The 27,728-nt window shown below is 39.6% G+C and overlaps 2 protein-coding genes across 4 annotated transcripts in view; one reads left to right on the plus strand and one right to left on the minus strand.

Annotated features, from left to right (window-relative positions):
- Positions 1 to 19,184, minus strand: part of LOC144052089 (succinate receptor 1-like) — a 173,570-nt gene extending 154,386 nt beyond the window's left edge. Inside the window, exons 1-3 of the mRNA XM_077565903.1 lie at positions 18,826 to 19,184; positions 17,964 to 18,048; positions 16,671 to 16,830 (exon numbers count right to left, since the gene is read on the minus strand). The gene's annotated coding sequence lies outside the window, so the exon portion shown is untranslated. The remainder of the gene's footprint in view (positions 1 to 16,670; positions 16,831 to 17,963; positions 18,049 to 18,825) is intronic.
- Positions 16,700 to 27,728, plus strand: part of LOC144052084 (rho guanine nucleotide exchange factor 26-like) — a 34,594-nt gene continuing 23,565 nt past the window's right edge. The window contains exons 1-7 of one of the 3 annotated variants that reach the window (XM_077565887.1): positions 16,700 to 17,222; positions 19,499 to 19,846; positions 20,613 to 21,976; positions 22,262 to 22,313; positions 22,899 to 23,041; positions 26,942 to 26,998; positions 27,119 to 27,279. In XM_077565887.1, the coding sequence (XP_077422013.1) occupies positions 20,702 to 21,976; positions 22,262 to 22,313; positions 22,899 to 23,041; positions 26,942 to 26,998; positions 27,119 to 27,279 (1,688 nt within the window). In that variant the 5' untranslated portion in view covers positions 16,700 to 17,222; positions 19,499 to 19,846; positions 20,613 to 20,701. Of the gene's footprint in view, positions 17,223 to 19,424; positions 19,847 to 20,612; positions 21,977 to 22,261; positions 22,314 to 22,898; positions 23,042 to 26,941; positions 26,999 to 27,118; positions 27,280 to 27,728 lie in introns of those variants that run through there. The other 2 variants (XM_077565888.1, XM_077565886.1) reach the window with 2 other exon arrangements.

Raw genomic sequence — 27,728 nt, forward strand, 5'->3', positions numbered from 1 at the left:
CGACTGCTGGTGGCAGTGAACAATGGTCAATAGTGAAAAAAGGCTTTGAGCTGTTCTTTTGATTTATTGTCAAACTAAGCATAGCTTAGAACAAAGAGTGTATTGTGTATTTTAAAACAAATCATATACAGCAGCATTGCTTTAAATCCACAGAGTTTAATGCTAACAAACAATGCAAAATGTCATAGATGGTCTAGCATTCATTTGGCAGATTTTAGTTTAGTTTAGTAGGTCCCCCCCCCCCCCCCCAAACTAACAAACTTATCATCTCACAATGTACATCAATAATCTTGACAAAGTCGTACATTATAAAATGAACCTACAGCTGTCACTTTGTCGGCATAAAAAGCAGGATTACACAGGATGACAGTAAATTATTTTCAATAAAAATTAGGCTGTGCTGAAATACCGTTTTGTTGTTCTTTCAAATTGTCTTTAACTAAATAGTGTGTCACCGTCTAGTGAGCGATGGTGGAATTACACTCAAAGCAGACGGGGATTTACTGTCCTCACAAATATTATTTATCCTCTGTGAAAAATGACTTAAGTCACTCACAGTAGTTGTGAAAGTCTTCTTTGTTTGTCTCCACATGACTGTATAATACCGTCCCTGGTGGCCAAGTTGCACACACCAGAAGGTGATGGACAAACTGTTCTATTCTACACATTCTATTTTATTGTGTTATTAATGCATGTTTTTGTCAAGTACAATGTTATAGACTGTTATTTTCTGTGTTAAAAAGCATTAAAAAATGTATTTTTGGGGGGAGTTGGAATGGATTAATCACCTTACAATTGATTTTATTGGAAAAAGATCATTTGCGATACGAGTGTTTTAAGTTACAGGCATGGTCGGGGAATGTTACCGTTGTATAAGCTCAGAAAAACTACATTTGACACTCAGTCTTCCTGCTTTCCCACCCCCATCATCAACACAGTACACAAGTGGTTGGGGGAGGCTTTGTGGCATCCTCCTCCAGGGCCTGACGCCGGGTCATGTGAGCGCTTCCCACCACCACGTCCGTACCCTGCTGTCACAACAGCAACCCCACCCCGCATTTTGACTAACATGCCGCGACATCCCTGACCTTCCTACCCCCGGCCCCCGCGCGATGTGCTCCTCTTTCCATCATCTTCTATCGGCCCCTTTCCTCCCCGCATTCTTTCGCCTGTCATATTGCTTCTGAGGTGTGTTTGCTTATCTCCGCGTGCTCTTCCTCCTTCGACTCCCCGCGCCCGACCGAGTCAGGAGTTGTGATTCATCATCAAACTTTGTTCCTCGGGCGCATTTTATGCAACTTCTCTTTCGTAACCTGAGCAGCAGGCAGGCCTAAGAAAACCTGGTGGGAGCCAACAAAGCTAAACCTTTCATATACAGCTATATAAACTATATGTATCCCTCTTACTGACTCAATTTAAAAAGGAGAATAGTAGGTTGTGGAATTCTGTGTAAAATTTTACATTTATTTAACTTCCCACACAATATGTAACATCAGCCGCCCCGCTTTTCAGCAGGGTTCAAGCTTTTACAGCGGTTGATGTGAAAGGTAAGTCAGGCCTTTCCATTGTTGTTTTACTGTTTTTGTTTTAATGTTTTTTTTGCTCCCAGGCTTTATTACTCCCATGCACAACTCTGAACAATAACATACAGCATGAGCGGTGTGTCCTGGCTAGTCCAACAATTAGAGAGCGTAATGACAGAGAGCTTTTTAAAAGCTTTCATTTCACCCATGATAAACACATTATATACGGTAGAATATCTGCACACACAGCAGGTCAGATAATGGATGGATGCTTACAAATATTTGAAATACTTCCGCGTTAATGTATTTTTATTCTAAAGACAACAAAGGTAACACTGCTATACACACAATATATATATATATATATGCACATATATAATTAACTCATTCACTGCCATTGACGGCTATAGACGTCAATGGCAGTGAATGAGTTAAAGAATTGAAAAAATTAATCGTGTGACGCCCCTAATTTTTAATATTTTATTTTTTTTAATTATTTTTTTAAATTGTAATTAATCGCATAACTTCAATAGTTAACTCAAAATTAATCACAATTTTTATATTTGTTCTAAATGTACAATAAAAAAATTCTAGGTTTTCATACCCTTGTTAACAAAACTGGAAAAAAACGTGAAACAAGTACAAATTCATTTTTGACGTCTATAGCCTTCAATGGCAGTGAATGAGTTAAAATAAATATTTTAAAATGTAAAATATACTGTGGATTTTATATTAGGCGTTTAAAAAAAAATCAATGTGACAGTAAAATTACTTAAAAATATAAAATTAATAAATATGAACTTCCATCTCTGGTTTGTCTTGCAGCTGGTAGTGTGCTACTATTTGTTAAGATTGTTTTAATAGTTTGCCAAACATGAGCCTTGGCAGGAAATGCCAATCCATGTGGCAAAGCTGACTCATTTGCACTGATGAAATGAATAAAACACAGCAGCTCCAACCACAATGCTAAAAAGTGGTTTCACATTTATGTTTTATCCACTTTAACTATCGTGTTCCTACACAACAGCAAGTCATTCAAAGCATTGTGTGATTGTTAATTTTTCAAAAAAGGTGCGCATGTTCTTCCACACCTTGAACATACTCAGACATTGTTTGTTAGCAAAGCAGCCATTTATGACACGATCATTATGATGATGCGTTATCTTTCAAAATACCCCGGTGTTGACTGTTTTTGGGAATTTTGGAGTGGCAAAGCCCATAGGAAATTGCTCATATCCTGTGTGGAGCACTGGAAGAGGAAGTCTCCTGTGACATTGGGAATCTGCGGCCTCGTGACCCACATTAGCGCCGCTGGGCCACGCTGCACTGTTTCAGGAGTACCCACACTTTTTGTCATACAGCTGCTGCTGTCCCGGGCTTTTTGTTTACTTGTCTCCAAAGCACACTGTGTGCATTTCAGGTGCAGTGAATGTGCATCATACTCCTGCCATTTCATTTTCCACATTACTGTCGCGGACAAAAGTATTGGGTTGTCTTGCATCGATTACCAATACTAGTAACCTCTAACTTATGTCTCGCACAACACTCACTGATCTGTGATCGCACGTGTTCAGTGCATTCCGAGCTAAGATATTGTTATCGCTGTTCCATTTTGTTTTGTTTTTTGAAACTGGTGCTGTCCACAAATGGGTGGCAATTCGGACATTTGAATGGGCGTGGCAAATATTATATATTAGAGTCGTGCATATCTCTACTAAAAGAATATGAGACGTAGCTTGATTAGGGATGTAACGATAACGGCAATATTGTGATATTGCGATATTAAAACTGCCACGATATCATCGTCATTAAAAGCAGCACATCTAGTAAAAAAGTCAGGTTTATTTCCATTTGCGCAGTTCTAGCTCCCTCTGGTGGCTAGTTTTTCAGTGCAGTTTAATTTTCTTAAAGCATGTTTTGGCCTTTCTATTTTTAAAATCCACGCTAATCGACAGATGAAGGGGAACATATAATATGCTTGTGAACAGAGTCGATATGTGGAGGAACTCAATGTGTGGATGCATTAGCAAGTAAGTGTCTCAATATTATGTGTTATTAGAGATTGTAGGTGGTTTGTATGCATTGCTGTTATGTACAAAAGCACAATATTGTGGGGGGGGGGGGTTCTAGTATGAGCTCATTTTTCTACAATATTGTGACCATTTTTTAATATCGACAACCTTCCCACTATATTGTGATAATTATCGTATTGTAAACTTTATGTCGTAATAATATCGTATCATAATGTTTGGATATCGTTACATCCTTTCTTTTGTAATTCATTTTTGAATGTTATTTTAATAGTATTTACAATTTAACATTTTATTTCACACATACAAAAAAAATTTAACAGATCTAAGAACGAATACATATGGCACATTATTTAATTCATTTTAAATGTTATTTTAGTAGTATTTAAATTTGATCATTTTTTTTACTTCCTGTAACTGTCCCAATACTTTTGCCCATTTGTTGTATTGGGAAACTCCCTCCACAATTAGTTTTCACATGCAGTGTTATTTAATGGGTCTTTATCAGCTGTGCAGTCAGTGTGCACATTCTGTCATGAATGACTTAAATTGTGAGTATACACTCCAGCATAGTGTCACATGTGACATGACACTGAATAGCGTCAATAGTGTCAAGTGACAAGCACGGTGCTGACAGGAAGGAAGGGTGGATTCACAATTCCTGTGCCCAGAGTGTGACTGGGACTTTACACGCTCACATTTTTCATCATTGACAGTTAGCCACTGTACATTCTGTCTTACATGTAGACAGGCAATGTGTCCCCCGCCCCGCTAATACTACAAAGAATAAAGTAAGAAAGCAATAGTATATTTGAAAAGTATATTCTGAAAAATATTTTTAATATCGTTAAAAATAATGAATAAAAGTGTATTTGCTAACTTTAATTTCTTAACACATTTAAAACATGGAAAACATTTTTATAACAAAATGGTAGCTGCACTTGTATACATTAAAATTAAATGAGTTTAGTTATTCTAAATTATTGAAGTTGTATTAAACTATTGTTTTACATCTTATTTTTGAATTTATTTTTTAAATCTATATAGCTTCAATGTTCTAAAATGCAGGGTATCATTTTTAAATTAATGCATTTGTTATGATTAAAAATAAGGCATTTAAATAATTCAAGTCACTTAAATATAAATATTCATATAAATAATCATTTAATATTTCTTAATGTTATAAGTGGTAGTTTATTTATCTTTAACAATTTCGCTGTACACATCTTATGGTAAGTATAGGTGAAACCTTGGTTGCTTTCTTTCTCAAAGATGATCTCATCTTTCTCCCATTCAGCAAACAGTCCATCATAGTATTTTTTTTCCCCCTCACATTCTTAAATACGCTTTATAGCTGTGTTGGCCCCAGGCAGGATCGTTGTTTCTTCTGGTTTGCCCTCATTTAGCTGCTATACGCATGGCTCTCCTCTTCTATCATCTTAGCAAATAAGTGCATTAGCCTCTTTAGTTTGTACTCCGTATTCATTTGACAGAAGGACAAATGTTGACTAAATCAGATTTCCAAGCCGCCAAATGCCTCCCTTGAGATTTGTTTTCCTTTTGCGAGTGTGATTAGAGCCCAGCTGATTGATATTTAATGTGAGAAATGTCAGCTGTAATGACTTGTGCGCCAATTAGGACAGGGGGGGGGGATCAATATCAAGACTGAGCATATCAATGAGACTGGAAGGGAGAAAATAAAGCTGAGAGGATGGAGGAGAGCAACAGATGTAAACATCATGAAGGCAATACAAGCAAACAAACTTAAAAACATTTTTTACTTTCTTGTTTACCATCAATGGTCTAAAAGCAAACAGTCTTGAACTGATGAGTCGACTAGTCAAAGAGTCAGTCTGTTTTTTTTTTAGGCATCTATTCTTCTAATTGACCAATTTACAGAAGACTTTCGACTTGCCCGTCTGCTATTGCAACAAAACGCCCAGCTAACCACGTGGCACAGTCTTCATACAGCCGTGACTTTTCGGGACAAAGAAAATAAGTTGCTTGTGGATGGGACTAGCAGTTAGCCTCGCTAGCTTGCGCTATTGCAATCGGAGATAGCCTTGAAATATTCATACCAGTGGAAGTGGGACCGAGGGACTGGCGGCGAGGAACTAGGGCAAACGCGCAAAGTGCAGATCCATCTTTGTCACCAAATATGACAATGCGCGAACAATAACTGTCCTAATTAGGAATTTATTCAGCATAGAAGTTGTATGACACAACACTGGGGTGACCATATTTTCATTTCCAAAAAAGAGACCTCAACATGCTTAAATGATACTGAAAGTTTACTCAATAACTATTTTAATGTATGCCGCCACTTATGGGTAGAAAATAAAACAAAAAACATAAGTCTCTTACTTGACTAATGAATAAATAATGGCATAATATCGTAAGCCCAACCTTTTTTGCTCTCACAATCGACCTTTTATTTTTATTTTTTTAATGATCAAACTGGTGCCCTCCGGTTTGTGAGCGTGGAGCATTACCAGTGAGCTGAAATACTGGGCTGCCGATTAGAGCTCAGGACCGTATTTGAACGCACAGGGAGTGCGGTACGTATATAACACTGACCTACTTTTTCTACCAGTCGCGCTACCAACACGGAAATCACAAGTCAGTGTGAACTGAAATGCATGTTAACAAAACGCCAACATTGTGTAGAAAAACAAGTATTAAAAATAAGAAGTGGATTTTTGAGTGTGTGTGGACTGTGTGGACTACGTGGACACAAATCACAACTGAAGTGTAAGACAATATGCTTGCTCACATGCAGTCAATGTCTTGCCCTGTCATGTCATGTTGCAGTGGTGTTGAATGCCTCCTGGCCATATGGACCTCGAGGGGCTTAGTAGACCCCCCCTGGCACCCCCTATGAAAAGGCCTGCTGTTCAAAACGCCCCCCCCCCCCACCAAAAAAAAAAAAGTTACTGTCAGGAGTGACTGCTTATCATTTTCCTCACTTCCTGCATAGACATTTTGATACAAAATATTGAATGTTTTGCTCACTGTCTCTTATCCTTCCTTTGACATTTGTTGTTCATGCTTTTTCTTCTTCTTTTTTTTTGCAGTTTACAAAATGTGTGTGTATGTGTTGTTTTGAGGAAGTCTACACTTTGGACCATATGGTGCCTGCTGGGCAAAGATAAATCCCCACAGGACGCTCACTCACACACCCACACGTCACATAATGAGCCCACCTATGTTATCATGTTGGCACCTTCACGTCTGCGGTTGCGTAACAGCAATATGCAACCTCTGTGTTAACGTGTCAGCTAGTCTTCCTCCTCCTCTGCCTACTCGTCTGTCTACCTGCCTATGCTTGCCATCTATACGCACATACTCAAACAACTTGTCTGAGTCATTATGCCTTGACTTTTCATCAACATCAGCGGAGCCGGAGAAATCAACACTCGAGAAGTATGTTGAGCAAGTAAAAACGGAAAGGCTTTCTTTTTTAACCTTACAGTTGACGTTGTTGTTTTGTTTTTCCACTGACTTGCAGCACGAGTTTGCTATTTCTGACATATGGGATTTGTATCCACAATCGGAACAAGTCCAATCTAAAGTTATCTGACTCCACCGTGTGTGTGTTTGCTTTTTTTAACAAGTGGAAGTCAATCTTAAACATTCTTGACAATAATATGTTATATGTGACCCCACTAGTCTAAACAAGACATTCTGATTAAAATTACTATTGTAATTTACTGAAACTATGAAGCAAAATCCAGCCATTTTTACCAAAACGTATAAATACATTCTATTTTAAATGTTATAAGTGTCCCAAAGACGTATTTATACGTTTGTTTGTTTTTTTGTTTTTTTTCATACAGAAGGCTTTGATGCAGCCTCTCAACTGCAAAGAACGGTTGAAAAAAATGGTAGTTGTTACAGAAGCGGCCAGCAGGTGGCAGCAGAGCAAAGGAGATAAACCAGGGCCATGTTGAAAAAAAACCTTAATTACTCATAATTCTAAATAGATTTGTGAATAATGATGAATCTTAGCTATATTCTAATGCCAATTGCAGCTAAATGGAAACAGATAGAAATATACTTTTTTTTCCTGATGAAAGAAGAGACTTTATTTTAGTGAATGAGTCAGAAAAACATATTTAGACCAGTGGAGCTGCATAGCACATATTATTGTCAACAACAACAAAAATTTAGTTGAATTCCTCTTTAAGTGTTCGAATTGTACCACTTAAAGGCAAAACATATCTGCCAATAGGATCCATTTCAAGCGTACCAAAAAATCCAGTCTTTCATAACAGTGCATTTAGTACAGAATATTACTGTAGAATGATCCCCGAGTCGAGTGCAGAAAAGGCATCAGAGGCACATTTAGTTACAAAAATGCTGACACAGGCCAACTAATTGCTTCACTTGGCATGTCTGACCTGCAAAGACTTGCATCAGACTGAAACTTAAAAAAGGGAAAAAAAGAAAAAAGGAAGGTCACTGGAATGAAAGAGTGTCACACTTCCTCTTTCAACCTCTCTGTGCCAACAATGAAACATGGATGGCCATTTTGTAAGAAATATGGCGGTGGTGTGTTGGCTTGGGGCAGATTGTAAACCCCTGTGGCACCAAACACCCCCCCCCCGACCCCCGCCCCCGCTTCTTGTTCCCAAGTGTCTGGTGTTCTAACACGGGCGAGAACACAGCTGCCCGAGAGAGAAAGGAGAAGGTTCGCCGTAGCTGCTTTGGTAGCGATTGCAGCAGTTAAGGTAACAAAATGGCACAAAAAGAAAGAGCAAAGGCAGCTAAACTTCATATGTGGCCTGCTCGACCCGTCGCCATGACAACACCATACTTCAAGCTACCTTTAATTGGCGCTATTCGCATTTCTTTCCCATCCCTCTGTGGATATTATATCACACAACCTGCATCATTATGTAAATAACGTGGTTAAATGTGCTCTAAGGATTTGTTATTTCGGCATCTCCTGACTGGAATATCTGAATCAAAATTTATAACAAAGTGTAGTAGTGAAGTCATGTAATACATTGGATTTATATTATTTAAACATTAGTTACCGTACATACTGAACAAAAAAACAAAAACAAAAACAAAAAAATCACTTTTGCTGCATTCTTCATATGATGAACTTGAGCTTGGAGACTTTTTTCAATGTCCACAAATTAATTTATTATCTATTCTAGACAAAAGACAAATGGGAGTCAGCAAAAGTTTTGCATTTATATTTTTGTTCTGTTAAATTATATTAAACTGTAGGCTATATGCATATTTTTGTGGCTGCAGTTAGCATTGGTTTGCGGCATTAAAGTATACGTATACTTATGTATTAGCCTTCTTAGTGAGCCACATGATAATAATAGTAATAATTGAATGAATAAAACGGTTGAAAATGCCTTGCGCTTTATAACGATGCAATGTTAATGGTTGAACAAAGATCCTGGAAAGCAATCATTTTGGAGGTACGATGATCCTGCCCAATGCCAACGATATCGTGTGTGTGTGTGTGTGTATGTATATATATATATATATATATATATATATATATATATATATATATATATATATATATATATATATATATATATATATATATATATATATATATATATATATATATATAAATTCACACACACACATATATACACACATATATATAATAGATATATATACATATATATAATATGATAGTGATGCTGATCCACACTTTTAAAAGTGGATGTAAATCTCTCCGCAGGTTTTCAGGCTAATAAAATGCACCTCGAAAGCATTTGGTGTCACATGTGTTCTCAATCGACAGGATGCGATTAAACGGCGGCTGTCAAATAGCAGTTTACTGCCTCGTCAAGGTGTGCGGCTCTTTCAATGTGGCCGTCATGCTTCCCCCGGAATATTTGCCTATTTCTGGAACCAAGTGTAGGCGGCTGAGAGCGAAGTGTTCTAGCCAGGAGGACATGATGGGAGATGCATTCACTGGCCACAACATTAGGAACACCGGCACAAAAGGCTGTCTTTACAAAGGCAATAATACTACTTGCTTTCGCTTGACAACATCAGGGGTATTCATTCAATAATGAGGTTGTTAATCTGATTACTTCAGTTAGTTTATTTATTTATGTATGTATTTTTTAGTTAGCTGGATAACATAAAACAATACACATTCTGGTGCAAATAAAGATAATAATGTGTAAGATTTGTTGTTTGTTTTGGTGGTTTGTTTACCTCATGTTGAAATAAAATGACACAGTCCCACCATTTTACATCTAAATCACACTGTGAAAAAGGAAATTGTTAAAATATGGACAGAAAATAAAATGAACTTGTTAGCTTGTCTCACTCTCTTCTCAATGCATATGTTTGTTTATTTATACAGGTCCCTGCACAACTACGATAACATTTCCCCCCACATTAGCCTGTGACCCAAAAAAAGGCCAATATTAATGCAAACGGTACATTTAAAGGCTATTTTGGTGCACGGCTCATAGCAGGTAGCTGAATCTGACATGGCAAGCAGCCGAGTGGCAACATGGGGCGACGGTAGCGAGCTATTACCAAAAAAAAAAAAAAAACGTTACAGAAGGTGTTTTGATGTAAAAAAAAAAAAAAACGCTAGACTCAGCTGTGCATTCCTGTGAAGTGAATTCACTCTGCCAACCTCCAGGGAGCATTCAAATCAACACACATCAACATACACACAGTTCTTTATCTGTGCCTGCTGATGATAAGGTTTGGGTTACACAAATCGCGGGAAGATAGCATTGTACAGTAACCTTTGGCAGGAAACAGTTTGGATGGCACGACTCGAAATCGACACACCGTTTTTCTTTTTTCTTTTTGACCTTTGAGACAAATAGCTGGTCATAGTATCATTATATTACCTTTTTTTTTTTTGTTGACTTTTCCATCCAAAATACAAGCCAAGATTCGAACATGAACCTCAACGTATTAACTGCTAACTCACCATGCTCGAAGAACGAAGAAAAATGTGAGGGGATCGGAGCCATACTGTAGCTTGTTAAGTGAAGTGGCACTTGTGACTGTACACGCTGGCTCAATACGGGCCCCGTGGTAGACCCACAAACACAATGACCTGTTTTCTAGCAAAACGTTCAAGTGCTGTATTGTCTTTTATTAGTAAAGCAGAACGCGTGCGATTTTCACATTTTGGCAGTTTGTCAAGCGTGTGAAGCGATTTCACGTGTGATGACTGCGCAGAGGCAATCAGAGTGTACTTCCATAAGAAGGGTCAGTCCCTGTTTGTATTTCGAGAGGCATAACTAATGCAGCACATCATACAGGCATGGTCACCGACCGTGTAGGACGATGACTGCAAACAGATTGCCTTCGAGTCCATCACCGGTTGTGTTCCCTGAGCATCAGCAGTCCAAATGAACCCTGTGCTTTTGTTGCGCATGCATTTTTTTTTGTTTTATAATGCCGCTCATGGCCAAGTGTTGCATTAGTCTGTGTGGGGTCACAGCTCGTCTGTCTGGGCGAGGAGGCTCTCTTCCAACGTGCTACCCACAGATAGAGAAAGCGAGAGTGAAAGATGAAAAGATGAGAGAGGACGGATGAGTCAGTGTGTAGGAGCAAGAGAAATTTATGTACAGCTCTCTGACAATCGGGATTGTTATCTTTGCTCGCACTGCTAAACTGTTTATCCATTTATCTGTCTCCGTTCGTCTGTACAGTACATCTGTCTGTCTGCTCGTATAGTTGCTTATGCCAAGGAAGGAATATGTTATCTGTCCGCCCATCCACCCATTTTATCGGCTTGTCCATTCATCTGCAGTATCTATCCATCTGTCCACTTATGTCTCACAGTCAGTCCATTTATCGAGTCAAATTTATTTATATAACCGTTAATCACGGTCAAGAGTCTTAAAACGATTCACAAGCCTACAGTTGACAAATATTAACAACATCCTCTGATCGTAAGGCGCCAGAAGGACAAGAAAAAAAACTAAAAAATCTTCCCCTGTGGACAAATGAGAAACCTTGTCTGTCCATCTCTTCATCTATATGTCTATCTGTCTGACCTTCAATGTATCATTCTCTCTATCTATTCATCTATCTGTCATTTATCTGTCTGTTGGTCCATCCACACATCTATCTATCATCCATCCAGGTAGCCTAAAAAGACCATATAGCGCAAAAATAGTTAACCAGTGATGGGATATCATGAGCTCCTAGGAATGTCATAAAAGAGATTTATAGAAATGGGACTATTTTACAGTTGTGTCCATTGTTCTCTCCCCCCCCCCACCACCATAACTGCTCAATCCCTTAATCCATCCATCTATCCATCAGAGAAAAGTAATTACATTCCAGTACATTGTGAAAAAAGTTGTACACCTCCACAAGTGAAAGCGAGCCGAGACATGTCGCACTTTTGACCAAGGTCCACCATTGTCAGACGTCCTCTTTAGCAGCAGGCAGAAGACATGAGCTCACCTATTTCACGGATGAGCTCATACTGCGGTGCCTTTTGTTCACTCATGGCCAACACACCCCCTCGTGCCCGCCTTTTAAAATATTAAAATATTAACGTCTTCGGAAACACTACTGTATACAGCATTAGGTAAACCAGCACAATGTTAAGAGATCCACATTAACAATGTCAATCAAAACTGAGGACACACGAGTAATCGCCATCTTTTCCACAATTGATTGAGCGTGTAACGTATGTGCATTAGATGAAACAAATGCATTAATGGTATATAAATGTGGTTAACTCTTTGACTGCCAGACGTTGTCAGAAAAGGGATGCCGTGGGTGCCAGCCGATTTAAGCATTTTGACTGATCTTTCAAGGTCCACAGAAAAAGTGTTTGGACTATGGAAACACACATACTATCAAATGAAAGATTGGACTCTCATCTTTCATCAGAAAAAAAGTTTGTTTCTACCTTATTCCGTTTTTCAGTAATCAACAATAGAAAATGGTTAGTTTCACCTCTGTTTTGAAACAAACGTCTTTTAACGTCTTTGGCACTCCTCCCTAGGATTTTACTAAACGTTATTTAACGTTTTTGGCAGTCAAAGAGTTAATGGAAAAAAAACTATATTCCTAACTTTTCCATTCTCCCTAGCGATAGAGTTGAAAATGTCAATTAGGACATTAGTCACACTGCAGAGAAAAAGTGTACATTTGACTGTGATGCCATCCTGGTGATGTCATCGCTTTCTTGGCGGTAAAGCGTGCTAAATGATTTATTGCGGATGTTTTAGTGACTGTGGTGTGTGTTCACACATTCTCAGAAACTAGCACTTGTGCTGTGATGCATCCACCATTTGTTTAATCATGCATGGGCAAGATTGTTGTATGGAAAGATACACGATGCTTTGCAGGAATGAAAGACAAGTGGCAATATACAGAGGAAAGACAAAATAGGAGGAGGGGCTTGTCATGTGTCATCCGAAGACAAAACTGTCATTCAACGACAGTGTGGGACGCTCAGGCGGGAATGGTGCATCCGCGAGCTGAGCGGTGTGGGAGGAAAGAGTGAGAGGCAACACAGAGGAGGAGTGAGCTATTCAGAGCGTACCATGACACCCTGGCAGGACATTAAGACGCGTGACATGCTTGCATTTTCGCCTCGCTTTTGAACACAAAACCCATACAGGGAGCGCGACGTGCTTGTGCTCGGGCATGTCTGAAAAGTACTCCTTGATTAAACATTATAGCGAACAGAATGTATAGCATGTATTATTTCTTTTGAACAAGGCCCGACTGCCACACGCTAAGCAACAAGCCAAATGAGACTGAACCGTCAAACTGCAACTAATGGTCTAACTGTGGCTGAAAAGCTAAGCGTGGAGAGTCCCTATCGCCAGAATGCAGTCAACAAATGGGGTGATTAATGTCAACAAGCTCTCCAATATCCACTCTATCTTCTTCATTTCTTGCCCATTACTTCTATTCCACTGAACCATGTTATTTGTGGTTTGAAAAATAATAATACAGTACAATATATTTCCTGACAAGAAAACCAGGGGCTTCAGTTTCTCCATTACAGCGAGGAGGTAAAGTATGCGTGGGAGGGTCAGTAGCCAGGGTGGGCAGGTGGGAATCGTCAACTGTCTTTTTTTTTTTCTTTTCTGCAATTGTCCAGTTCACTTGCGTTGAGCCATGCTAGCTGGCGCGATGACGATGATGAGGTTTACCCCCAAATTATTTGAACAAATTCCTTATTTCAGCAATGTGTATGAAACTGCTAGCTTTGCAGTGCCAAGGTTAATTTAGTCAATTAAAAACTAACTAAATAACTAAAATTAAAAAATAATTTCCGTGTAATGATATAAAATACAAAAGAAAAGGCTTTTTAAAAAACGAAAACTCAAACTACATTTTACTTTTACAAAACTAACTAAAACTAGCTATAATTATAGTGAAAATGTCCTTAGTTTTCATTTTTGGTAATTCATTTAATGCATGAGCCGTTGGGGTTGATTTTAAATGTGATTTAAGTATATTTATTTCAATATTAACTGGAATAAGCACGTTTGAGAGTGTGTTGTACAGAAGTGACGTCATGTATATATATATGTATTAAAAAAAAAAAACATTTATTAAAATTTTTTTAATTGATTTGTTGTTTTTGTTTTTTGTTTTTTAAAAAGGAGAGCAATGATGATGTCAAATCGAATGAACAATACTGAGCTCTCCTGTAGAAAAAAGGAAAAAAAAAAAAAAGAAGTGACGTCATCTAGCAGCAGCCAATAGAAAAGCACCTTCAGATGTCGTCGCTCCTAGGCGACAATTTTGCGTGCTTGACTTTTGGCTCAGATGGCTCGCCTTGCCTACTTTTTCATTTAATTCAGCCGGAACGCAACGCTAGGTAAGTGCGTTGCTTTTTTAATTTTACAGTGGTATTTACTTATTTGTATTAAATATTGCGCACAAGTAATACACACCATTTTGTAAAACAAAAACTAATACTAAAACAAAGCATTTTTGAATTAATTAAAACTAATACAAACTAACAGAGCTGCTCTGAAAACTAATTAAAACAGAACTCAAAATGAAATTTAAAAAACTAACTATAATGAACATTCTAAAACTATAATAACACTGATCATTACTCTCCCAAGAAATAGCTCTCAGTTTCAACAAGTTTGGTGACCCCTGATTTAGGGTCTCCACTGGCTAGAACATGTCAAATCTATACAGGAAAGCCAAGTCAAATATTCATTTAGCAAGAAAAAAAATCCTTACATAAAGAAAATATTGCTCTGCTTTGAATGACAGGTAATAATACTACAAGTCAATAATTATGAGTGTCAACAGATGCTCAACCTTGGCAGAAAGTAAGAATGGCATAAATAAAAATAGCAGCATGAAGTATAACTGCTGGAGCTGGAGTCATCGACAGTATGTGCGTGTCTATATATACAGTACGTGGGAGTGTGTATCCGTCCGTCCATGTTTATCTCTGAAACAATAATTATGCCTTTCGTGCAGTTGAGGAGTAAATGAGTCCTATGACAGTTTATTCTCTGATGCTGCCGTCAGCTGGTTCCAAATACGTGTGAGAGAAAACCAAACAGATGCGTCTCCTGGTTTACGCCCAGCGGAGATAAATTGCTTTGTCCACCTCCCTTCCATACGCACACACACCCATACACAAACACACATGCAAACACAGGCTTGGAAACAACGTAACAACATTCCTGCCTCCTGTCTTTTTCAGGACATTTGTTGTATAAATAATTTTGGACAGATGTTATCTTTGCACCAAATGAGCATCCGCCTCTTTCACTCCATCAGGCCACAGCCTCATTGGACATTTAATTAGTTCACTAATGAGATCCAGGAAGAGATAAGGACAAAATGTTGTAGGGACTGTAAACTAAAACAACAATAATAAACTCAAAACAAAAGATTTGCACGTATGTTTTCTCTCTTCTTCTTTTTTTTTTTTTTAAACAGCTGTCTGCATGTATGGTGCCTGCTGCTTAATATATATTTTTGGGGAAAGGTGTAAAAACAATATACATTTCAAAACAACTACTTAATACAATGAATATGAAGTTAAATTAATTGAAAATCTTGGTGGGGACGGGGGTCGGGGGAAATTCATTCAGCTCACTAGGTTGTGCAGGTGTCCCTAATAAAGTGTCTTTCAAGTGTATACCATCTTTGTGCTGTTCTGTAAATCATACTTCCCACCTCCAGGTGAATCATGCACTGAAGGCTAATTTTGCTGTGCGCGCGTGCATCTGTGTGTGTTCTTCACAGAAGTGAAACCCGGAGACTCGCATCTTAGGCTAAGAACATCCCAAAAGGTATGTAATTATTCCCAATGACATCCAGCATGTCGCAAATGAACCTGTTAAATATTTTACTGTAGCTACTGTATAAGACACATGGAGCAAATCGCTGTGGGGAAGAACTCTTCTGGGTGGGGGTCCGGTTATAATAAATCACACTGAGATGATAAATTATGCAATTCTGATGAAAAGTGAATGCAGACTCATAAGACGGAGCAATAACATGTTCCTGTCATATTGTGCATGTTCTCATCTCAGTATTTTTTTCTGAGTGACAGAACCATGCAATTTTCTTACTAATAACTGAAGCTTGTTGACTTTTTTTTCGATTGTATACAAATTCGCTGTCATGAAACCTGTACTGTAAATGGTTAAGAAAGTCAACTACTGATGGCACCATCAAGAGTAACTGGTGGTTCAGTATCCTGCTCGAGGACATTGCGACATGATCACAACAAGGCCTTGGGATCGAACCGACATCTAGGTTGGGAGACGGCCACTCTACCACTGAGCTATGCCAGCCCGTGTACTTAACAGGTGATTTAAGTAGGATTCTCACTCTCTTAACTAGCAATTGATAACAAATAGATTTATACAATAAAAATTTGAATATTAAAAAAATTATTATTATTTTTTTTACTTTAGAATGGGTCATTTTGACTTGCAGCATAATAGAACAAGGGAAGGTTTGCAAACAAAATTATATATATAACAGAGAACAAAAATATGAACATAAATAAAATTAGGCCGTCAAAAGAGTTGTATCTCCATTTTATTTAATTTTTCTAGATTACTTAAAAAAAAAAAAAAAACTTAAACAATCGGTCATGATAGGAGTTAAAAAAAAAAAAAAAAGACTGATTTACCTTGTGCTTGTTGTGATGTGGCCCTCTAGTGGCTTGTTGGTGAAGCGCTACAATCTCCACACAAGCCTATTTCAATCCATCAAAGGTGCTTCGACATCCATCTCACCTCCATTTGCACCCGCCAGTGCTGCGAGACGCCACATACGATGACATCATCGTCCTGCATGGGCAAGACGGCACAGAGAACACACAGGAGGGGGGTGAGTCAATCACAGGTCACCTAATCAGTACCAGTGAGATGCCCCGTAACCATGACGACAAGACCGAGTGCCAACAGTGTGAGCGACGGACGCCCCCGCTCCCCCGCCTTGGTTCCATATGTACTTGTGTACATGGAGAGAATGAGTGGGTTCATAAGTGCTCACACCGCCGACACATTTACGGTCATTAGCTGTTGTTGAGCAACATATGGTTCATGCATATGTAATGGCACGCAGGCGGGCCGGCGGCGGCTCTCCGCTGATGGTGGGCCGGGAGACACGTGGGTGGCAATGGAGTATAGGAGATGCGAGGACACACGACGAGTGGCAATGAGTCAAAGCAGTAGAGAAGGTCAGCTTTACGGTGGAGCTTTAATGAATGTCGCAAATGAAGAAAGCAAAGGCGTATCTAATCACAATTGCATTCTTTTTCGAAATCATTCCACCCTATCCCAACTGTGTGTGTTCATAGTGCAAATAAACATAGCTTCACAATGGCATGTTCATTACAAACACCTAATACCAACAGGACTTCTCAATTTGCACAAAAGGTGTTGTTACATCCGACACCGCTCAGCGTGCACAATTCTCGAGGTTAACCCCGGACAGAGCTAAGAAGCTTAGAGACAAAAGCGCCAAGGCTCGTGCAGTAATCCCCAACAAAGATTGATTTCTGTGTACATACAGAAATACTTCAAATGTTAGGAATGTGAGAACTGGTCTGGCATCTGATAAAACTGAAGTGGAGCATCAAGTGAAGCGTCTCATCTGTTTTTGGTTTACTTTCAAAATGAACTCTAGTGGACTGGACTTTGTGAAGTTGCAACATCTGTGCACCTGCAGCAGTCAGCTGGGGTGACTCATCCAGCTCATCATCATCTCTCAGATATGTTGATCATGTAAATACTTGCCAATTCCTCAATCTTCCCACTTAGGCCATTTAACATCCCTATATTTCCCTTAAGCAGCTCTAAAAATGACAATATTAATATGGCGAATGATTATGCACATTATTATTGGTTTCTGGCAGCGTATTTTAACCTTTCAGATAATTAATGTACAGTGATCATATTTTGTGCGAGGTAACACTTACTGCAAGTCCCAGGAAGCTCGACTAATGACCCGGCGCTTGGCTGTTGCCTGCTTCAAGTTTGTATTCCTCTCACAGACGAAGTTAACTGTAAAATGAAACATAAATTAAATGTGATTACATGTTGTGTGTTTTGTCTCATAAAAGTCTGCAAGCTAAATGGTGACACACAATGCAAAATTAATATTACTGCAGTAAGTTTACTGAGCATTTGTAGCCATGTTCTTCGTGACTGTATATTAAACACTGCCCCGTGGTGGCCAATGTATGCATACCAGAAGGAGCTGAACAACATGAAATCATAAATAATATAGTTTTTTATTTGTTTGTATTTTGTTTTTTTTACATTCTTTTAAATTATATTAATAGTACTGTATGTTTTAATAAGTACCATAATATAGAGTGCTGTTTTTCAACAACACCAAATGTTTTTGGGTGGTGTTTTATGAGGCGTTGTCACAGATTAATGGCATTTATTTCATTTCAAACTACCAGTCCCAGAATGCACATTTTCCTTTAAATAGTTAGCTAGGGTGGCTAACCTGTCCACACTTTTAATGAGGAGTCCGTTAAAAAGCTACTTTTAATACCAAACCGCGAACCATTGAAACATACAATATGAAATTGTTCTTTAAATCGTGTCTGTTAAAAGTTCACGGATGATACGACCGTAATTCGCTTTTCGCTAACGTTAGCGTTAGCTAGCATCTCTTCAAATAATGTTTTTCCAAAATATTTAGTCACTAAAGACTTATTGAAACTATAAAGTAGTCATGCTGTATCTTATAGTGGTTGATAGAACTCCTATAATCACAAACATAGCTCAATGAGGTAGGAAAAACGAAATAAGACGCAAGTTTCTTACCATTTGCTCAATGCCCAGGTGTATGATTTGCTTCTAATTGGCCAATGGCCAGATTGGTTGGCTTTCTAAAATGGTGAGGAAATGTTGTCTCCTGTGCATTATAGACAGTTGTTAGTTTTTGTTGTTGTTGCTCTAAACAAGAAACAAAGAAACGTGGTGGCTGCTAGTTTCTATTTGCGGTTGTGCAATGGAAAGTGGCTAATGTCAAAGGAAGCACTGACATATTCAATGAGAAAACATTTCACTGTGTTAAGCAATGCACCAGGATATATTGGCAGCACTATGAGGCATTTATATAATCTTTCAAAAGTGCTATATCCAGTACCACTGTATTTAAAAATATCGTACTTCAACATTTGTATCAGTGTATGTTGCAACTCCGTAAATAGCCACACGATGGCGGACTGCGGCCACAAGACAAGAGCATCAGCGCTCGTATACACTTACAGCAAGTGAAGTTAAAAAAAAACATTCATCTCCCACATCGCGGTTGTGTAATTAAATAAATTACTATCATTATTATGAATACATTTAATTAACATAATGTATATTCTAATCTCTATATGTATTTTTAATTTGATCGTAAACATGTTAAAATAATAACAAAATGTCTTAATTTTAATTTGAAGTGTAAAGGCACTAAACGTGTAATCACCAGATTGTTCTGCTTTAGACTCGTGAGAGGGTCGATACTGCCCACTTGGGGGTCCGCATAAGAACCGGACGAGCGGTGTCCCCTTTCTGCTCCTATCCCCGCCCCCCTTCGGCTCAGAGAGACCTTACCCCCTTGTCCTGTCGAACCCGCCCCGCCTCGCCTCAGCAGCGCTCTTTGCCGCGCACTGTACTCTACTCCTCTGTTCCCAATCCAGGCAGTTTCGCCTCCAAATCCGCTTTCACGCACTTTTTGCGTGTGTGGGTTCCCAATGCGATGTTGGATTAAGTAACTCGGGAATTCAGGAGGGGGATTGGGAGACCATGGTCGACCTGCGGCACGTCAACTGACTGCACGTTTCTGCTTCAGGTGAATATGAAACTTTCAAATAAATGATTGCATGGAGTTTACTTCTGAGGTGTTAAAGGACTAGTATTGCGTGTTCCCGTTTGTTTTGGTACAAGTGTGAGAAACAGGGTTGGAGTTTAGAGTGGAACTAATCGTTAACTTGCTGCTTATTATAGACTCCATGTACCTGCTTGACGAAGTCATAAAACTTTGCACATTGTACCTCATGGCCTTGTTTTGTTGTTTGGCACCATTTTTATCAATAGACAGTTCTCATACTTAAAACAATGTATTGTAATACAATACCCCCCCCCCCACACACACACACACACACTGTCAGGAGACTGTAACCTCAAAAACACAATGATGTGCTCGTGTGTATTGCGTGACAACTGTTTACAGTTTACAATTGCTATTTGAGAACATTTCAGTTGACCAAAGAGCTACAAAAAGTCCCCCCCCCCCGGGGGGGCTCAGTATTGTTCATTCGGTAATTTTACCGATTTGACATGTCATCATCATTGCGCTCTCTTTATTTATTTTTTTGTATGTGGGTGAGTACATGTATGTGCGTGCGAGTGTGTGTGTATTCATTAGTTCACCTAAAACCTATTAAAAAATCCCATACCGTTCACCTAAACCGAACACTACAAAAGTCTCCTAACTGCATATTGTTGCTAAGTTGATAACACTTTGATGTTATTGGTTTTAGTTGCCTGTTAATGAACAAACTACAGGAATGTGAACATGGCCGATTGAACTGCTATTCTTCTTTGTTTGCCTTAAGGGTTGAGATCGGCTCTCAGCAGGGCAGCGGTGTTTGCGCTGCGGCCTTTCCGGCTGTGACGCAGATAGGGAAGAGGACGCCCGTGGACCATGGACATCGGCAACGACGTGGACTTGTCCAACAACAACATCATGCCTCTGTGGAAGCGCCGTACGGACAACCGCAGAAGCCCGCCTGACTCGAGGAAGCCGCGGCCGCGCAGTTGCCACGGCAACGGGGTCATGACAACGGACTTCCCGGTGGAGGACAAGTGCGCTTTCACCTTGAGCCAGCCGGCGGAGAAATTGGTGGTTACATCTCAGGGCAAGAACACGGCGGTGCTCAAGCACGTTTTACACAAACCTTCCAAAAAGTCCCGAGTTGTTCGGAGTATTAGTATCGGGCACATCGCCAACGGACGCTTCTCCTTGTCGAAGTTCAAACCCGATGTCAGCCGATCGGCCTCGATTGGCATCAAAGTGAGCAATGGAGAGTACAGCACAGTAAATCATAGCAATGGACGGACAGTTTGGCCTGACAAGTATGTCCGCTCTCCTCAAGCCCTCATTTCCAGTGTGTTTAGTCTCAATTTGCCAAAGGAGAAGACGCCATCATATCATAATCTACCTGAAACCGTTCAACACACTCCTAAGAACAACCACGTTGAACTGTCCTTCTCGTCTCCGTCCAGCCCGTATCCTCCCGCGAGACGGACCCCATCCCACAGCTCCACCTCGAGCATCCCCTCCCTGTCCTCCCTCACCTCCTCGGACCCCCCGACACCGCGCTCCTCATCGCCGACCGACATCCAGCCGCCCCTCCTCAGACAATCGTCCACCTCGCCCGCCATCTCCCAAGACGCCAGGCAGGCTTCTTCTTCTTCTTCTTCTTCTTCTTCTTCCCCGTGTATCTCCCCCCCTCCCTCCATCGTCCTCAGCACCCACAGCCCCGCCGCCCTGAAGATGGGCACCCAGCAGCTCATCCCTAAGGGCTTAGCCTCAGGCAGTCGACAGGGCAAGACCAACGCAACCGGACCACAAGGTCAAGGGTTAGCGGGGCTGCTTGGTTTGGATGCTCCCAAGCGAGCTTTAAAAACCCTCAGCATGGTGGAGACCGGGGCCTACTTTTCCACGGGAGCGGGGACGGACGGGGAAAATGAAAGCCCGGGGACGCTAAGGAGGGGGCTGAGGAGCACATCCTACCGGAGGGCTGTTGTCACCGGAGTCGACCTGGAGGCGCAGGCGCTTTCCCAGGCCGCCGTGAAGGGATTAGATAGCGATAATAAAACTCCTGCGGCAGGCAGTCCTTGCGTTGTAAAGCCCACCAGCCCGGGGGCATCCAAGCCTGACAGCCCTGCAACTCTTACTGGCACAAGAAAAAGCAAGGTAAGCTGAGCAAGTCCTATAAAGATAACAGTATTATCAAGATAGCAGCTCAAAGTGGACATTAAGTATCCAGGGTGAAAAAAAGTTCATGTTCTTACTCCAGAAATCAGAACAAAACCTTACAAGGACATCTATTATTTTATGGTTGGAAGACATGATGTAATGCTGGACACACACAGTGGCTGTGTTGGTGGACAATGGCAGAGGTCACCAGACAATTCAGGGGAAGGTGCTTAGAGTTTGTGGTGGATATGCACAATCCCACGTGTCGTCTTCTATTTTCAGATTTCTGACAAGAAGAAAATTCTGAGCCCTCAATGCACCTTTGACAGCGAAGGTGAGCGCACGCCTCCGGTATCGCATTTCACTCGTAACCCCGCCGGCGTTGTCATTGACTATCCTTTTTTAACCATGGAGAACCCACGGGGTCGAATTTGGCCCCTATAAATTCTGCTACTCAAATAACAAAGACCTTTTTTTTTTTTTTTTTTTTTACAAATTTAACTTCAAAAGTCCAGAGTGCCACTTCTGACCCCTGCATGGGGCCATGTAGTGGATGAATATTACACTTACATGAGCCAGAGTGGTGGTGACAAGATGGCTAAAATGCAACAAATATATATTGTTCAATGTAGCTGTGTATTTGATTGATTATTTTCTTAAATTTTAAATAGTTTACTGACAGTTTTTGTTATTCAGATTTTTCGAAATGATACCCCTAAATCCCAAAGGGTCAAATTTTGCCCTAATCCTAAATTAGGGAATAAATTGAAAAAAACATTGAAAAAACATATATTTTGGTGTTCAGTGAACTTATAGCAGTCATTTAATGTATAATTCATAATTTTCCAAAGAAAAAAGAGGTTCTTGGGTTCTCCAGGGTTAAGACACTAATCCCTTCTTCTCGAAAAATGTCTTTCAGAGGAGGAACTGTACCAGAATTATCAGGAAAAGGCGTTACATAACGATTCGGATGAGGATGCCGATTCCAGAGAGGCTCCGGCCGATAACAGCATCGTGTTACAATACAAACCGATTCGGACGTCCTGGAGCCAACTTACTGTGGTTAGACATTACACACACTCGATGTTACAGACACATGTTGACTTAGTCCAGGGGTCAGAAATCTGTGACTCTGGAGCCACATGTGGCTCTTTGGTCCCTCGCCCGTGGATTTCTAAAAAATATTTTTTTTACATATTTATTTTATTTTTTAGATTTTTTTTTTTAATGAATAATATTCAAAAAATGTCAGTCAAAAATTTCAAGCTGTCAGAAAAAGAGACGAATAGTAGATAAAAAAAAAAAGTTTTTAAAAATACCTAAAAATGTTCAAAAAGTGACCATAAAATGTCTAAACGGGAAGAGGAAAAGTAGAAAATTAGCATAAAATGTCCGTGAAATTGACAAAAATGTCACAGAATTGGATGTTAATAGCAGAAAAAGTTCAAAAAGTAACTATAAAATCCTGAAAATGACCATAAAATGTCCACAAAATTGCAAAAAAAAAATAAAAAATCAAAAGTCAGAACGAGAGAAAATAAAATGTTTAAAAAGTGACCATAAAATGTCCAAACGGGAAGAGGAAAAGTAGAAAATGAGCATAAAATGTCCACAAAATTGCTAAAAAAAATAAATAAATTAAAAGTCAGAACGAGAGAAAATAAAAGGTTTAAAAAGTGACCATAAAATGTCCAAACGGGAAGAGGAAAAGTAGAAAATGACCATAAAATGTCCACAAAATTGCTAAAAAATAATAATAAATTAAAAGTCAGAACGAGAGAAAATAAAAGGTTTAAAAAGTGACCATAAAATGTCCAAACGGGAAGAGGAAAAGTAGAAAATGACCATAAAATGTCCACAAAATTGCTAAAAAATAATAATAAATTAAAAGTCAGAGCGAGAGAAAATAAAATGTTTAAAAAGTGACCATAAAATGTCCAAACGGGAAGAGGAAAAGTAGAAAATTAGCATAAAATGTCCTTGAAATTGACAAAAATGTCAGAGAATTGGATGTTAATAGCAGAAAACGTTCAAAAAGTAACTCTAAAATCCCGAAAATGACCATAAAATGTCCACAAAATTGCTAAAAAAATAATAATAAATTAAAAGTCAGAACGAGAGAAAATAAAATGTTTAAAAAAAATAATCATAAAATGTCCACAAAATCGCCAAAAATAATAATAAAAAAAAAAAGATTGCAAAAAGGCAGGAAAAATGTCAAAAAGTAGCCATAAAATGTGGTGGATAAAGTGTTTATTTGAACAAAAAAAAAATCTTTAACATTGGAAAACAAAGCTTGGCGAGCAGAGTATGCACAGTTCCGGTTGACTACCTGACCAACTGACTGACCTACTGGTTAAGGAGCTAACATAATTGACACCAACTACCTGACTAACAGACCAAATTACTAACTGACTGTAAATAGGACATCTAAACAAAACACCAACAAAATAACTTGATTCTGACTTGATATTTTAAAGTCCACCATTTCCACCATTCGCCCGCAATGAATTGGTCTCATCCCCCTCCGTTGTCATCCTGTCTCTTTGGCCGAATACAGTAACACTACTTGGAATGTGCGCATTCTCAAGAATGCCGTCATATCCAGTTCGGTGAGTGTCGCTGACTGCGCTCAGCCAAGAGTGCAGGCGCACTTCTTCAAGGCAGTCAGTCAGTCAGCCAGACCCCCCCTTTTGGGAGCACTGCATAGTCTCATGCCAGTGCACTGGCTGGCTCCTCTCATTTTGTTCAGACTGAAGCTATGCATGAAATGCTGCCTTTAGAGGGACGTGCGGTCGCCACGGTTGCATAATGCAGTTAGAAATCGGAATGGAGGGAATGCACTCCAGGAAGAGATGTTGCCAGTTTGTTTATTCCCGGGCATCCTCATTGGCTTGTTTACTCGGTGAGACGTGATAAAACATGTGAAAGGAGAGATTGGAAGTGATCAGATTAAAGGACAACAATAACGTCCTGTACTGATGTGGCCATTTTTTAAAAACGGATTTGGACTCTTTTCTCACATAAGAACAACATGGAATTTTTTTTTAAATATTTGTTATAGTGTATGCCAGGATAGCATGGTTGTAATGTGTTGTCAATTCACCAAGCTTATATGTAACATTTTTAACAATGAACCTCATGCAAATCAACTCGCGATTGTGATTGGTTAACGAGGAGCCAATCATGAACCAGAAGTGTTGACATCTCCAAATGATGCATTTTTATTGGTTTGGACGCGCAAATGTCATGTCCGCTGCAATCATCTATGTGTCCGAAGGGTCCACCAAAATGTTTTTTTTACCAATATCAGGTAGTTCATTAATAGTCAAAATAATTCATTACCTTGACCGAATAGCTCACATTCCTCAAGCGAGAATGAACTGCTGTTCCCTATGTTGTAACGTTTACTTGAAAATGTGCTTAATTTGTACTAGGGATGCACGATAATATCGGTGGCCGATAATTATCGGCATTTATCGGCCAATTTGACGTCAAACAGATAAACCAGATAATAAACAAATCCGCCGATAATAATAGACAGGCCATGTTGGTGGTCCATCTGTTATGGTTGTGGTTCAATTTGTGCCCAACCCCTCCCCTCTCCTATGGTACTCACACATATTTGTGACATCATAATGTGCGCGACCTCGTGTTCACCAAAGATGCATCATGGCGACATGGCAGTCGGGTTTTCTTTACTGTGTCTGCCCAAAATGTTACCCTCGCTCGTTTTGTGTTGCATTTTTAAAACAAGATTGTTTTGTTTTGGCAAACTCAAAATAAGTTACTGGTTGTCTTTGAAGCAGAGATAGACACACACACGCACATACATATACTCACCCACATAATTTAAAAAAATAAAATAAAAAAAGGAGCGCAATGATGACATGTCAAATCGGTAAAATTACCGAATGAACAATACTGAGCTCTCCAGAAAAAAAAATAAAAATAAAAATAAAATGAAGCCGAGATATTAATAAAATTCAGCTTCATGGTGCTTCACACAATATTTCAGTGTATTTGTACACGTTACACTTATAGCAGGACTTGAAAGTATATTTGTATATTTGTCAAAATCGGTAAAATTACCGAATGAACAATACTGAGCTCTCCAGGAAAAAAAAAGAAGAAGAAAAAAAGAAAGAAAGTATATTTGTATTCAAGTTAATTTTGCAAACAATTATCGAGCTTACTTATCGGTTATCGACATCGGCACTTTCTAAATGATTGGTTTATCGGTATCGGTCGAAAATAGCATTATCGGCCATCCCTAATTTGTACAGCGTAAAACAAGAACATTTTGAACAAAGCCAATTATATTATGTGGTGAAGCCTCAAGAGGTTTGATGTTGCTTTGTTTGTTCCCATTTGGGCGCTCGGCCAGATACTAGAGATGGAGCAGTATCACTTCCTGGTGTCTTTCCAGCATGAGGAGCCGTCTTGGAGCTAAGCCAGTTTTTTTTTTTGCATGTTGAATTTGAAGTAGAAGGTGCCCCTTACTAGCGAAATAAGGCGGGCTTTTGATTCAGGCTTAACTTCTCACCGACAAAGGCGCTGGCAGAATCAATCAATCCCGCTTCACAGTTCACACCCAGTCCATTCCAAAAGATGGCTTTGGGTTTCGATCGCATTGAAACGCATTTTACTTTCAGCCAATGATATTCAACGAGCACAACGGCAGGCGATTTGTTACTTTGACGCCAGCGTGTCATCCGTCGCCATGGGCGTTCTCACGCAATGAAGATCTCTCGTCTGGTTTTCAACAACAACTTTTGTTGCCCCCGTCTTCCCGCGGAGCGCGGTATGTTAAGTGCCGCGGTCATTGTACGGCGGGACAACAGACGCAAATAGCAGCACACACTTGCGATCAATGCGGAGGAGAACCCCCGGGAAGCCCGTTGAAAATGAGACTCCTTGATGCCAAAAGTTTTGACTGACTGAAACGTTTTCTCCCCCAAGGTGAAGAAAAGCGGTCTGTTTGATCGGATGAGTCAGGAAGAACGCAAAAAACAAGAGGTATCGATTATATTTGACACTTACTTTTGGCGCCAAATTCATCAGTTCCCTCAGTACTTTTTGCCCTTCCGGTACATTTTGAAACACTGCCATGACGAATAAAGCAGAACTCCTCCCCAGGCCATCTTCGAGGTGATCTCCTCCGAGCACTCGTACCTCCACAGTCTGGAGATCCTGATCCGCATGTTCAAGAACTCGCCGGAGCTCAGCGAGGCCATGACCAAGACGGAACATCACCACCTCTTCTCCAACATCGCCGACGTCTGCGAGGCCAGCAAAAAGTAAGAGATGCAAAAACGTACACCTTTTACAGTGTTTTGGTGAAAATGAACTACAATAACAAAAGTGCTGTTTTTTTTTTTTGGCTACTCCTGCGCGGCTCGTAAAAAAGTTTGCGGTATTTTGCTTTCGGCAAATGAGCCGGATAATTCCGCATTTAAGAGCACTTCAACTCACTTCCATGTGAGGCGTGTGGATAAACACCAGGACATTTGGCCTTCTTTCTACACCCCTGGCTTGTTTCCAGAGTGCAGCTTGACATTGGTCTCTCTGCTGACCAGTTAATTTTATCCGCCATTTTAAAATTTAGTCTCAGTTTTAGTCCAGTTTCAATCACGCTTGTGAGTTTTTTTTTTTATCATAGTCAATCTCATCCCGTTTTTATTTAGTCCATTTTTAGTCGACTAAAAATCGAGCATTTTAGTCCAGAAAACATAATTTTATTCATCTA

The sequence above is a fragment of the Vanacampus margaritifer genome, chromosome 5, assembly GCF_051991255.1.
Source record: "Vanacampus margaritifer isolate UIUO_Vmar chromosome 5, RoL_Vmar_1.0, whole genome shotgun sequence".
NCBI classification, from domain to species: Eukaryota; Metazoa; Chordata; class Actinopteri; order Syngnathiformes; family Syngnathidae; genus Vanacampus; species Vanacampus margaritifer.